Source organism: Ambystoma mexicanum, chromosome 7p (assembly GCF_040938575.1).
Source record: "Ambystoma mexicanum isolate Mex_15411 chromosome 7p, UKY_AmexF1_1, whole genome shotgun sequence".
Classification (NCBI taxonomy): Eukaryota; Metazoa; Chordata; class Amphibia; order Caudata; family Ambystomatidae; genus Ambystoma; species Ambystoma mexicanum.
In genome coordinates, this window is record NC_090939.1 from 604322502 (window position 1) to 604336781 (window position 14280).

Genomic DNA, 14280 nt, shown 5'->3' on the forward strand with positions numbered 1-14280 from the left:
CCATGATAAAGGAAACCTGCGTTGCCCAAGTATTTCTCTGAACAGATGATTTAGGATTTTGGACCAAATGCCGGATCGTTCTTAAGCACCTGATAGGTGAGCCCGTTTGGGCCTGCCGCTCTGGAAACTGATGATTTGTAGAGGATATCCAGGATGTCCTCCTGCCCAAAGGGCAAATCCCAGGAGACGTTCAACTGGATGTCAGCTCCATCTGCTCGAAGTTTCTCAAAGTTTTCAGATAGATACTCAACCCATTTTGCTTCTGGAACCAAATTACAGAGAGTACCGCTGTGGTTGGTTTCTAATTGACCAATAACAGACCAAAAGTTTCTTGAGTTGTTTTCGTTTACCAACAGCAGCATTACTTCTCCGTCATGTTGTAAACATGTTATCTTTTGGACTAATGACCAGTTTTTGTACTCTTGGCGTGCTTTTTTCACCCCCAATTTATAGTTAGCTAATGTTAGTTGTTCATTCTGTAAGAGGATTCAATTCAACACTACAGCTAAGTCAATGCCTAGTCTGGGATACTGAATGGAAACCCTTATTGATATATCTTTATGTCCAGTTTATGCGTTCTGGATGACTACCCCTATATAACACCCCTCTCTTGGAATCCTCCTGACCTCACTGAGCCAAGAAGTAGTTCTGTTTTGCAAGTTTAAAAGGTTTATTTGATAATTTAAACAATAGATATATATATCACACTTTATAATAAATAATGGGATATCACACTTAATCTGATATGATAAAGATTAACAACGGAGAATCTGGCACTAGCACACTTGTGAATAGGAACAGAAGAAGAAGGTGGTAGAGAATGCTTTATATAAGTTCAGATGGATGTAATGTTGAATGAAAATGCAATACAGAAAGTACTCAATATGATTTCAACAAAACAATGTGATCACTTTTCTCTGGCAATCCCCTCCCCCCTTTATGCAACGCAAGGAAATGGAAGGAAAGCACACAGTTCTCAGAAATGCAATCAAATGTAATTCAGTTCACCCCAGCAAGCTTAGACTACAGAAGTTGGAAACACAGGCCCAAAATGCTTTTATATGTGCTGGCAATGAAGTGAAAAATATGCTAAAATGCTTTTAATTCCCTCTAGAGGTTCAGGGTGAGTGGTGTCAAGTTAATATTAGTCCAGGCTCACTCTAGCAATGATACAGGGATGATTGGCAGGTTGCAAACGACTTTATAACAGTTCTAGCAAGAAGCTGCTGTTTTCACACGTGGAGGAATTTTCAAATCGCGGTAAAATTCGCGGGTGCGTTTTTCGCGATTACAGAGGAACTACAAGGACTAGCACTATCGTTTTGGGGTCCTAGGACAACCTAGGATCTCAGCTTCCAGATGAAAGTTACTGCAAGTCTCTAGGACGGACACAGAGATATGAGCGATATGGTAAAGGTCGTTTTTCAGATTTGAAATTTTAAAGTTCAAAAAGACAAGGGACAGCTAGCAACTAGAAAATGACAGGTGACAGTTAGGAGGCAGTTCTACTTAGATTAAAATAGCTTGGATTAGATTATTTTAACTAAGAGATTGGTTCTGCACAGTTCTGCTGGGTACTCACAATAGATTTTTGAAATAAATGGGCCTCGCCTCGGATCTGGTCAGGTTTTAGACTGGACTCTGGTCTGGTCTCGGCACTTCACAGTGATCTGGGTCAGCTCTCTGGTTCTGCTAACAGCGGTCTGGTCTGGGTCTCTCTGCTCTCTCTCTGGTTCTGGATATTGATAGATTTGAAGTCTCTATGTTGGCTCTCTGAAGGTTGATGGAGGTAAAGTATGGATTTTCCCGGCAGAGCGTCCCGCAGCAAATGGATTTGAAGGTACCTATCTGTCCTGACTGTCTGCTTTTATGTGTTTTGAAAATGGGTGTGTGTGCAGCATCACTAGGCTCTACCCCTCTCCACTTGTCATTGGCCACTTCATCCCCTTCCCCTTGATTGGGGGAATGAAATGAAGTGTCATCATGATGAGGTCTGTTTATGGTACAGAGAACCCACCCCTGTCAACTTTACACACAATCTATATTTGATCAAAAGACATATTCGCACAGGTACACATTTGTTTAAAATCACATGCACCCATCACATATGACAGGAGGTATACCCTGTCCAAATCTGCTCTTCCTGGGAGCTTGCATTCAGAAATGGCGACATTTGCACTTTTTAACTGGTTTCGCAATATCGGACATTACCCCAAATGTATACACATGTGCGCAAGGAGTATGGACATTACTTGATGAAGTGTCAGATTTTTAACATGCATACATTTTAAGTAATACCCTCTTAACTGCTAGCTTGCCCCCAGATCATGCCACCGGTTCTAAAAACCTCTTAAAATGTGGGCAGAAAAATCACAAGAATTATGGTATCATTTAAATAATTTTCACAAGTCCGCTCTATGAATGATCCATCTTTTTAGAGTTATGTTCTGGCCCCAAAGGGGTGTGGTTTTCCCCCAGCACAAGGTTGAATTTCTGGTTTTTCCAGTTCTGCCAAGCCAGCTTGCTCTCACAGGCAGTGCTCCTCCCCTTTGCTTCAGGAGGAAGCCACTTTTTACGGCCCCCATAATAAAACATTTGCCTGAGTCAGGACAGGGCTTTGTTCAATTTCCTGCAGAGCCCAGGAAATTCAATCAGGGAAGTGTCATATCCCTTTTGGTGGGAGCAGCAAAAGGGCAGCTAGGCCTGGGAACACAGCTGTTGTGCAAGTCTCATCTCCTGTCGGGGGTAGCTGGTGGGCAGAATTCAGTTCCTTAAGCCAGGCCCCAGCTAATGTCACTTTTAGTTACCCAGTCTTCTGCATTCAAATAAAATTAACCATTTTTACGTATGCAGCTAGAATGCTGATTCTAAGTTTAAAACTATGACATTTAAACAATTGCAACCTATGTGACACTCAAAAGTAGGTCACTCATTTCTTTTAAACATTAGATTTTTAGTGTCTTTCAGTTCAAATTTACTTAAACTGCTGAAATCCACAGCTCAGCCAGTCTTGTTATGAACATTCAAGTCACTTCAGAATATAACTTTACATTGTATCCACCTCTCAGTAAGTCTTTCTTTGGCATGCTTTGGGTTCATCTATTCAGTTTTACACTAAAAAGTCTGGTGGTTTTAAAACGCCGGCTTTCTGATAGTGGTGAGAACTGGTACTGCAACAATTTTTGGGATATTAGAAAAATGAATTCCCCACAATTCTAGGTTGCTTTTGGCAATCAGCATTGCCATTCCCAATGGTTTCAGACTACTGTGTGGGTAGTCCAATGGTGGTTTTAGGCAGTGTCCTTCTGTGCCCATACATCGGCAAAAATGAGTGGCAGCCTATTCTTCATGCATTTCCCTGTGCATTTTCTGGGAAGCTCTGGCCATCATGATGTTTTCCATGTCAGTACTGCACAGTTTTGAGGTAGGGCTTGGATGCATGGATAAAAACATCCCACAATTCTTCAACCTTTTTAGTTTCAGTCTCAATTCCCTTTTTTTCTTTTGGGTTTCCTCATACATTTACAATGCTATATAATGAGTGAGATACCCAGTTGTGTCTTTGTAAAACTGGGAGTGAGACAGCAGACTCACGTGCTAACCCCCACATATCAGGTTGCGATATTTGTATATATTTATGTAGTCTTTGTGTTGTCCAACTAGAGGTTGAGACCAGAGTGTGTATTGGTTTTATTATGTTTGATTCTTATTAAAAGCTTTGTTTTTCTAAAAAGTGGGTCTGAATGTTTGGCTTTGGTGTCATCAAGCAGGGTGTTTTTAATATTCAGTTGTGTGATTGGGAATGCCAAGTTTGATTGTTACATTGTACTCCTACAGTGGTACATAGTATTGTCTCGGATAGGTTACCTAGGAGTAGTGGGAGTACATCACATGGTTCCCATAGATATTGGGATTTAGGTTAGGATTTCGGACAAAGAACTTTTCCTTTTGGGCATTCTGACAATTGACATCCTTCGTTCCGTGGAGGAAGTGTTAGGGCGAGAAAGGCCTTTTTCCAACCCATTTTAGTGTTAATAAAAGGCTATAGCAATTAGCATAATGCCCTTGTGTCCGAGTCTTACTCCTGATTCATTACAGTGTCTACACCAACTTATATGCAGTGGGTGAGAGCATTGGGAGTGGTGATCAACTACTTTAAAAAAAAAAAAAATCTGTTCCTATACTTTTATTTTACAAAGAAACCGTTCCGGAATGGTTTACTTTTAAAATAAAAGTGCAGGAAGAAGTTGAAACTTGCACTTCAGTGCACTGAACATTCCTTTAAACCGCAGGTGTATGTTAGGGGGTCAAGATTGCGCATAGCAATGGGGTTTGCTCGAGGTGTGGCAGGCCAGCAGGGAACATAGTTCCACTGCTTCTTTTGTCCACTTCGACCACTGAATACATAAATATTGACCAGTACTGGATTAACTATAGCACTAATATGAAAGCTTTCTCACTCCCCACACAATTACACCTGGTGGCACAGAATATAGGAGATAGTAACAATGGAAAAAATAGTGGTCACTGTGCATAACAAGTTTAAAAAATATATGGCAATAGGGGTGCCATTCATTGACTTTATCAATCAGGATGAAGAGGGTTTTTCCAGACCAATCCATTAAAGATCTTTTTTCACTTGAATAATGTGTTGTCATATTTTGTACATTTGTCACCGACTAGGTACTTTGCTGAATTGGGCAACTAAGTATAAACTGCATTTCACTAAGATAGCTAAAATATCCAATGTTTGTGTTGCTCATCGTGATCCATACAAATAGATGGATATTAGATTTGCCACTCAAAATTGATATGCATTTTTTTCATTCTTGTTTTCCCATTTCCTTTTTTTATCCTTGGCGAATACTTACACTGTTCTAGCTTTATTTTCCAGATCCATATATTTAGAGAAACAATATTGTGTTGAAAGAGGAGCAAGGGGTCTCATGATTCATATTAACAAGCTAGGTCAGGTTGGCCTATAATCCTACGCTCTCCATTCTCTCTTTTGGTGTTGTGCCTTCTAAACGTCAGCATTGAAAAATTAATACAAATATTCTTAAAAAAAAAAAATCAGCAAAATGAGCATTACATCATCCCCAATTAAAGGTAAATGTTGCCCACTTCTGTTCACCAGCACCAACTTTGCCCACCTCCACACATAAGTAGAAAGATGACTTTTAACCATATCAGTCAGCATTTCAGTTGGCAGGTCCAAACAAATGATAATATAAAAGTACAAACCCTTGTCATCATATAGGTGTGTAAACTATTAACAAAATGCATGAGCTTAGTTCTTAGGAGGAGCATTCGATGAATTTGTTGTTTTATCGGTTCTTTCCGAATTAAGACACGTGAGCCTGAAACTTGTTCGAATAAAGATGCGTTTTGGAGATCTGGGTGATCAGCAGCATTTATCAGATCTACCAAAGGGAAAAAAGAAAAAAAGCTAAAGTACACTGTTCATTGTTTACAGCAGGATAATACGTCTTAAACTCATGTGTGCTACTAACACTTATATACTGAAACTGTATCCTAAAATTTCTATTTGGAAGAGTAATTTATAAGAAATATTTTGCCTCTCGATACTATCTTTACTCTTGGAAACTCCCTGACTTTTCATGTTGATATATATTCTTTTTATTGGGGTTGCTACTGATACTTTTACAAAAATTGTCTAACAGTAGATTGCAAATAGTATACTTTGTATAGAACAGATATTGTTGAATTACATAACTGCAAACATTTACAATACAAGAAGCTGGTCCTAAACCAGCCACCCAAAGCTACCCCTTCAATATGTGCAATTATAAACAAATAAAATAATAGCTATCCTCCTATGAGAAAAGTGTGATTCATCAAAGTGCTCTATAAATTAAACATCTGTGTACCATGCAATCTTTGGTTGAGTGATATGTAAAACTATGGAAAATAGCTCCGAGTCTGTGCAAGACAAATCCTCCCTTGCCCCCACCATTCTTCAAAATCTTCATCAGGTGACGTCCATCTCCATTTTGCCCTGCCACCTCCCCTAAATCTGGTAATGATTCTGAAGGCACACAGTATTTTGTATACCATTAATTCCTGATGTATTGCATTGTCCATGCCCACCCTCCATGTAGACATGGTGACGTGAATCCGCTTCACCATAAGACTGCAAAGTCCCTTTTGCAATATAGGCAAAGCCAATGTCAAACTGTTCTAATGCTTCTTATAGCATGAATCGCCCCACACTCCCAGCAGAGCCATCTCTTGGCTTTCGATCACCATTGTGCCCATTATACCAGTTAGTTCCATTGTCACCTTTTGGCAACATTTCTGTTTCTTTTGGTTCTGCCAAAGGATATGGTAGAAACTACCTATTTGAAAGTGACACCATGTGTCTCTGCTCTGCCAGACTTTATGCAAAAGTTCTCTTGACTAATTCAATCTATAAGTGATGTCACATTATACACATAGTAACCTGGAGTTGGTTTCTGTCCAACTAGGTGTGATTAAGCCTGTTCGTTCTTATTTAGTATGCTCAGGCCCATTTCCCACCTTTTTCCAGGTGATGAACAAATTACTTACCTGTCGGTAAGGTTCTTTCTGATGGATGTTCCTCCCACGAATTGCCAATCTATTATATCCCACCTGCAGCGAAGCAGAGCCTCAGAAACCTTGCAGCCATCGTGGGGCTCAGCGTAGCTCTGCCAAAGGCCTCTACGTGCGCCACACCGGACATGACATTGTGGCCAGTATATATCGAGGTGTTGCGCCCGTGACCTCAGGTCTGCCCTTTTCCCCTAGCACCTTAATGCTGAGGGACAGCAGAACCGATGGTGTACTGGCTATCCGCCATGACGGGCAGGTAGGCTAAGTAATTTGTTCATTTAATGGATTCTTTCCTCCCACAGATTCCCCATCTATGATAGACTTCCGTAGCAGTATGTGGATCTGGAAGAGGGAGGAGCACAAGGACACCATCTAGACCACAAAACTCTAGAGGACCACTCTGCCGAAATGGTAGTCCTGTCGTGAATGGGATTCCAAGCCATAATGCCTAGCAAACATGTGCAGAGAAGCCCACGCAACTGCCTGTAATATGTCCAGGATAGGGAATCACCTTGCAGGGCAGAAGTGGCAGCCTCTCCTGTGGTAGAATGAGCCCTAAAACCCTCTGGCACATTATTTACATCCAGAACACAGTATTTCAAGATGCAGAGAATTAACCATCTTCACATGGTCTGTTTAGTCACAGAAAGAAGATGGCCAAGGTTACAAACCTAAGGGAAGAGGAAGACTATCAGTCCATAGGCCCAGCAAATGCTCCGTTAGGAAAAAGGATGGAAAAAAACTACACTAAAAAAAATAGTAAGCTCACAATGGCCTTACAAGGTTAAAAAAAATTTAAAAAGACGCAACTAAAATACAGACCTAGTTGACAGGTCTTAGAACAGTTCCAATAAGTGACAATTTCCAGTCCAGATATTGCTAGAGTACTCTTGGGATAGAGATCCCACGTCAGAAGAGACAGTGGGAAGTGAGGTGTGTCTAGCACCAGCGAGTACAGGCAGAAAATCAGGCAACAAGTCAAATGGGTAGTCCAGAAAGAAGCTGGCTGTACCAGGAGGCAGTACCAGGGATGGAAAAGAAAGAATGTGAGCAGCATTCCTTGCTGGCAACAGGTGGCCAACCCGAAAAAAGCAAAAATCAAGTTAAAAAACAAGAATACAGGCAAGTAAGTGAATTATAACGTTGGACACACACGAAAGGAGATCACCAGCGTTGTCAAGAAGTCAATGTTCGGCTTCAGTGTTCTTTCTCTGAACAGCACAAAGCTGGCCGAACCAGATAGGAGGCTCTGTATGCAACAGAGTGAGGTGGATGCTGGCTGATTGAGAAATGTAATGCAGTTCTGAAGCTGCCAGGGAGCTCAGCATATACATAACTCAGGATTTGCCACCCTAACCGGCCATGCTCTGCAAAACAACTTCATGACAATACCCAACCAGAAGGTGGGAACTCTGTAAGTGCACCTAAATCAGCATACAGTAACGAGCCGGGAATCGAAGGACATTAATTTGTTCTCATGGTTCTAAAGAGTGTCCATCAGGCCCATTACCTTTGCAACACATAAGAACGTACCTCTTCTCTTGCCGCGAATGCACAGGAGGCTCAGAATGGCCTGAACCTCATGATCCTCCTCCCTGCTGACAACTAGAAGGGCTGGGCATCCTGACAGCCAGGTGGGAGATTTTACTGCTTTTCACAGAGAAACAAACAACTGGATTGATCTTCAAGGCACCACTGGAAAGCACCAGCTATATTGAAATCAGGTTCAGGATTTTGGTTACAGTCTAAGGACTGATATATGTGGGAAACAATTGTCTTGTGCTTGGTATGCGTAAGTACCATGCAGATAACCACACTCAAGCATCCTTTCTGCAAGTATCCTTGGGATTCATATCTGAAGGCAGTTGTTTGTGCACATAACAATGGGCGGCGATCATGTGCAACACCCCCCCGTAGTAGCTGGGACTGGAGTCTGGTTGAGCAGACGAACTGGCTGCATATGAGGGTAGCAACCATAGGATGCAAATAAGAGAGGCAGCCCTGCGGAGGCATGAAGAACATGGTTATAAGCAAACTCTGCAGGTGTAAGCAAGGAACAGCAGTCTTTCTGATTTTGGAAGCAAAAACACTGTGGGTATTGAGCTTGTGTCTGGTTGGCTCTAATGCTGATGAGAGTCTATAGTTTATACCAAAAAGATGAGACGAGGTTTGCCAGAGCTAGGCTGTGAACTGCAATCCTAAATCCAAAATGATGACCGATGGAAGACTGTACATCAGTGCGCAGAAGTCAGGGTTGGTGCTGATTTCACTTCTTGACACACCACAAAATGTTGCACTGTAGAAAAGGCATTCACTACTAAGTTATTGGTGTCATAATGGTCTATGGGTGGTTGATCCACAATGAAATCCTACAACACTGTGTGCAAAGAACAGGGGCAGGGAATGTAGAAAGACCGTCCGATTTTCCATGCCAAACCTTGCAGTGCGTGAAGCCTGTACAAGTGTCAACATACTTGGCAGCTTCGGATTGTATGGACGGCTGGTAACACCAATGACTAAGTAGTCGCAGTGTCTTGAGGCACCTAGAGGGTGGCTTGCCAGTGGGGAAACACGGAAGTACTGCAAGGCTAATGTTTGTAATGTAGCCATGGGCAGCTACAGGACACATTCGGCATAGGGACGCCCTTCTCGTATGGTTCGTTGTTCTGACACTGCCACCCCCAACCCTCTCTGGGTGGCCTGTAACCCACTGCCAGAGACTGCCCAATAAAAGAGTGAGTGCTTCACAAAAAAAAAAAAAGAAGGGGGAAAAGGGGTGCTTTCTACTGTCAATTTCCTTGCACTTGCGGTTCTTGGTGCCGGGATGATAGGGAACCATTACATTGTATGTTGAAAAGAACAAATGCCATCACGCTTGCCACGCATTATTGAACTTTGCAATGCAGAGGGCCACTGGGTTCGTATGATCTGTATATAAGGGTCTGTGAGGATAGCTCAAGGGGAAACAGGTTTGTCTCGAAGGCAAGTCAACGCAGAACACCACAAGTTCGAATCCGGTCCCAGGTTTAGAGATTGGTCTCCGGTATTAAGCGTGTAATTAAAAGATGAATTCATTAATAGGGTGCTGAGGCTCTAATGCCTCCATTTACCAAACGTATCACATATGGTGCAGAGTTCCTTGTCCGCAATGGAATAGTAACAGCCTACAGGAAGGGAGTTTGCAGGCGAAAAGCTACAAAATAAAAGCTTTGTGTCTGTGGACATCACTGAGACAATCACCTTAATGGGCAGGTCAGAGGCACTGACTCTACCATAAACAGAATATCATGATGTTGCAACACTGGAGCAGATGTGAAGGCTTCCTTCAGATGCTCAAACAAGTTTTGGGCCGTGGAAGTCCAGTTGAAGGCATTTCCTCACTTCATGTTATGGCACTGATGGAGGCAACAACACACCCTTATAAAAAGTCTTGTATCGCCTTAACATTGCTAGAAATCTGCCATTGCAACACTGCTTGGATCTTAACCTCATCCATCTTTAAGCCTTGTGGAGTCAGAATGTAACCAAGGATCTCCATAGACTGAACATGGAATACACGTTTTAGCCTTTGCAAACCCATGACAGTCCTGCAAGTACTGTAGCACTCTCTTGACGTGTAAAGTGGGTTCGGGCAACTAAGAAGAGTACATTAAAATGTCATCCAAATCAATAAACTGATCAATGATGTCCTGGATCGCATTGTTCATAGTGCTGGAAGGTGGGAGCACAGTACAAAGACCAAAAAGATATCACATTACACTGAAACAGACCATAGCGAGTATGAAACTAGGTCTTACACTTTCCTGATCCAACTAACACCAAGTGATATTTCCCCAGCGCAGATCCAGAATGGAGAAGATAGAAGCAGGTTTCAACTCATCTAATGTTACAGTAATGAAGTGCAATGGGTGCCAGTTCTTCGGGCCGAAAAAAGGGGGAGGCTGCAGGAGACTCCAAATGACAAATAAAATCGGACTTGAGGATTTCTTCTTCAGATGGCTGCCCTTAGCATATATAAGGGGGCATGGATCTTGCTGGAGGTAATGATTGCAGATGGATTCATAAGGATCGCAAGTGAGCCATTCAGGTGGAGCCGCAGGTGTTGACAATGTATTGGCTATACGAGGAGGGGGCACTAACTGAACCATGGATGGAGCTGCAGTGGGCACAGGAGTGTTGTCATAGGGAGCTACTCCTCATCCGGAGGTAAGGTGTGCACGTTAGCCTGCAGGATTCCTAGCCTATTCTGTGCCTGGACATGGACCATGGCCATTTCGGTACAAAGAGCTACTATGCTGTCTGCTGCCACCATCTCCAAGCCCCCTGGTCAGACAATATTGGCTTGATAAACTGTCACAAATCAAGTGTTTCGTGTTCGTTGAGTGAACCTCGACAGACCACTCCACAATACAGGATTTGCCAACCGGCATGCACTGGGACTTCAGAACTGCTTCAGAACACTAGGTTGCATCCAGTTGTTTGTAAGTTAGTTTGTCTAAACCTACCAGCCGGGTGTGTTTCTGTTGGGAGATGTTAAGGGAGCTGGATCCTACCTTTTGCTTTATGGGTATCCTCCATATGTCCCTATGTTGTAGCAAACAATGAATGGATGCAAATGCCTGTAATACGTGTTTTCATAGAATACCAAAAAAAAACTTTGCATTTCGTTTATGCACTTTTGGTCTCAATCAATCAATCAATCAATCAATTGCATTCATGTGTATATGTGGGGGTAGGAGAGTAGGGGGTTGGTGGTGTGGGCTGGGGTTCATGAAGGACCACCCCATTAAAACAAAAAAACGGGTTGAATCATTAACAAACAGAAGTGCATGAAAAAAGTGCAGATGTTTAAATACCAGTCTATGAGAACACATAGAAACCAAGTGTTAAAATGGATTTCCAAACTCAGCCCTGGAGGGCGGATTTTGGGAGGCCACCCTATTTTTGGTAGCCATGGAAAACATTGAGGTTAGACAAAACCCAATCCAGGTGATGTAGCAGAGCAGTCAAGGCTTGGTCTCAGGAAGGGTATGAGAGTAGCATAGGGCTGCAAGGAGTCCACACAGAGCAACACCAGTAACTCAAGTTAGACAAGTAGCATATGAAAATACATTTATTTGTTAGCCTAGTTACCCACTAATATGAGGGGTCAGAAATGTGAGGCGGACAACTTTGTGAAGATTTTCAAAAATATGCCATTTCATTAACTCAAAAAGATGGATACACGCCTCACTATCCCTACCCTGACGAGGAGTTCCCTGCCTAAAATAAACTACAGGAAACACTAACAAAAGGTTTATGTCCCTCACACTTGTACATACAACAACTTAACAAGGTAATATATGGCAGTTCCCAAACAACAAATATAACAGTTATGTTCACAATCTGATCACTGTCTCTCTTTGTAATATGGATGAATTCCCCTCCCCCAGATTCAATCAGGATACTGTTCAAAAGTTCCAAAAGGATAAGGAAATTCTGTCTGATAATAGGGTTCCAACATAGTTCTTTTTGTTCCAACTTAAATTCAACCAACAGCTCAAAGATTTTCAACAAGGTTTTCTTCTTTCCACTGTGACAAAGAGCTCAAAACTTCTCATCAACCAAGAATACTTCCATAGTTTGTTGGACTCAACAGAAATGTTTTTGTGAGGATAATTCTGCAACAGTTCACAAAACATTTGTTTTTTTAACAATTGTAGATGAGTCTGCAGCAGTTCACACCACACTGGCTTCAGTAATATTAATTTGTCAGGATCGTTCTGTAACAGTTCATAAAAACACCGTAGTGGTTCTGCCACTTCAAGACTTAACCACACCACAGTACTTCAAAGACTTTCACCTGGTCCACTCTCCTGCCAGGCCTACTACTACAAAGTCATCTCCTGCCAGTACAGAATATAACTACTACTACAAGTACTTTTGTGGTAAAGGTTAGCTTTCACCAAGTTAGCAATTTCCGTTGCTTCACAACTTTAAGTTAAAGTATTTCTTCAGGGGAAAAATGAAACACACTGGTGCTGTTTGTCACACTCTTGTGATTGCCATACACAATGCAGGTTATGCTCTAATCCTTCTGAATACATCCTTCTGTCAGAAGAACAGCCCTGCTGACACTCTTGGTTCCGCACTTCCTCATTAATCAAATACTAACAATGGTTCTCTCTCACTTTTACACCGCTTTGGCAATGTGGGTTTAAGCCAGTTCCTCTTATGACTTCTTTTTCACATGGACAATATGTTTTACAAACAACTGCATTTTAATTGTCCCCTCTGGGCTTTGGCAATGTTGGTTCTTTCTGACTTGCCTTGTTATGATTCTATTTTGGCTTTGCCAATAGTTGTTTTATTGGTTTCATGTAATAATGCCCTCTCTTTTTGCTGGCTTTTATTCTGACCCACATAAATACAATCACACCTTTCTGGGTTGTTTGTCAAGTTCTTATTCTGCCACTTTCTCTTCTTCAGAAAGCTATTCTAAATCAGATTTGTTTTGCCCCTTTACTCTCTTTAAATTAGATCCATACTCAGGGAACCCTGGCTTGGCCAGCAAGCGATCACTGATTGCTCCGGAGTCACAATGCAATAGTGAACTCACCGGGTCTGGCATGTGCATCCGCTCGCTTTGCTGCCTCCAGGTCTTGTGCTGCTTTGAGCGGCCCATCAACCTTCTTCCTTCAGTCCCCTGCGACCCACGCCACTCAAAAAAGGAGCGTTCTCTGCTGCAGAGGCTCTCTGGTGCTCACCTGCCACCGGAGCCATTCTTTCTTCGGGGAAAGCTTTCAAAGTTTGCACTTCCTGCCGCGCAACCTCTGCGCTTTTGGTCTCCAGGGGGAAAGCTTCAACATTAAAAGGTGCAGTGTTGTGCGCTGCAGGTCTGCAGAGCACACTGCCCGATCAACGCTCCACATTCTACACTACGTTTGACACTCGATTCCACTATGATAAAACCCACACACCGAACCCTCTGCAGCAAAGCCAGCACAGGCCAATGGCGCGGTGTTGTGCGCCGCAGGTCCGCATAGCACGCTGCCTGATCGATGTTCCATATTCTACACTACGTTTGACGCTCGATTCTGCTACGATAATACCCACACACCGAACCCTCTGTGGCAAAGCTTGCGCAAGCCAAGGGCGTGGTGTTGTGCACCGCAGGTCCACAGAGCACACTCCTTGATCGATGCTCCACTTTCTACACTACGTTTGACGCTCGATTCCGCTATGATCAAACCTACGCACTGAACCCTCTGTGGCAAGGCCCGCGCAGGCCCAGGGCGCGGTGTTGTACGCCACAGAATGGAGATGCAGATCTCACCCGCTACGCTCCTCGTTATGCAATCTAAGCTGATCCACTTCCCAATAGACTGGTTAAGTCCCCAAACAGAACCAAGGCCGCAGCCGGTAACCTAAGGAACAAGTTACTTACCTGTAACTGTTGTTCTCTAGCATGGGTCTGGCATGGATTCACATGCTCATGAATATTCCCCGTCGTCAGGCTGGGAATCCTCGGTAAAGAAAAAACCAGTATCAGTTTAGTTTCTGAGCTGTCTTTCGTAGTAGTAACCAATCACTGATCTCTGCGTCATACTGACCACAGCCAATGACTGCCCTCTACCTAAGCCCCGCCTCTGGCAGCCATCTTCAGATTTGGTAGCACGTGAAGTGGCAGTATGACCAAGTGAAGAG

The 14280-nt window shown here is 42.8% G+C and overlaps 1 protein-coding gene across 1 annotated transcript in view; it reads right to left on the reverse strand.

Annotated features, from left to right (window-relative positions):
• TUBGCP5 (tubulin gamma complex component 5) overlaps window positions 1–14280 on the reverse strand; it is a 1250274-nt gene that overhangs the window by 373257 nt on the left and 862737 nt on the right. Inside the window, exon 19 of the mRNA XM_069636613.1 lies at window positions 5245–5423. Within this exon, the coding sequence (XP_069492714.1) occupies window positions 5245–5423 (179 nt within the window). The remainder of the gene's footprint in view (window positions 1–5244; window positions 5424–14280) is intronic.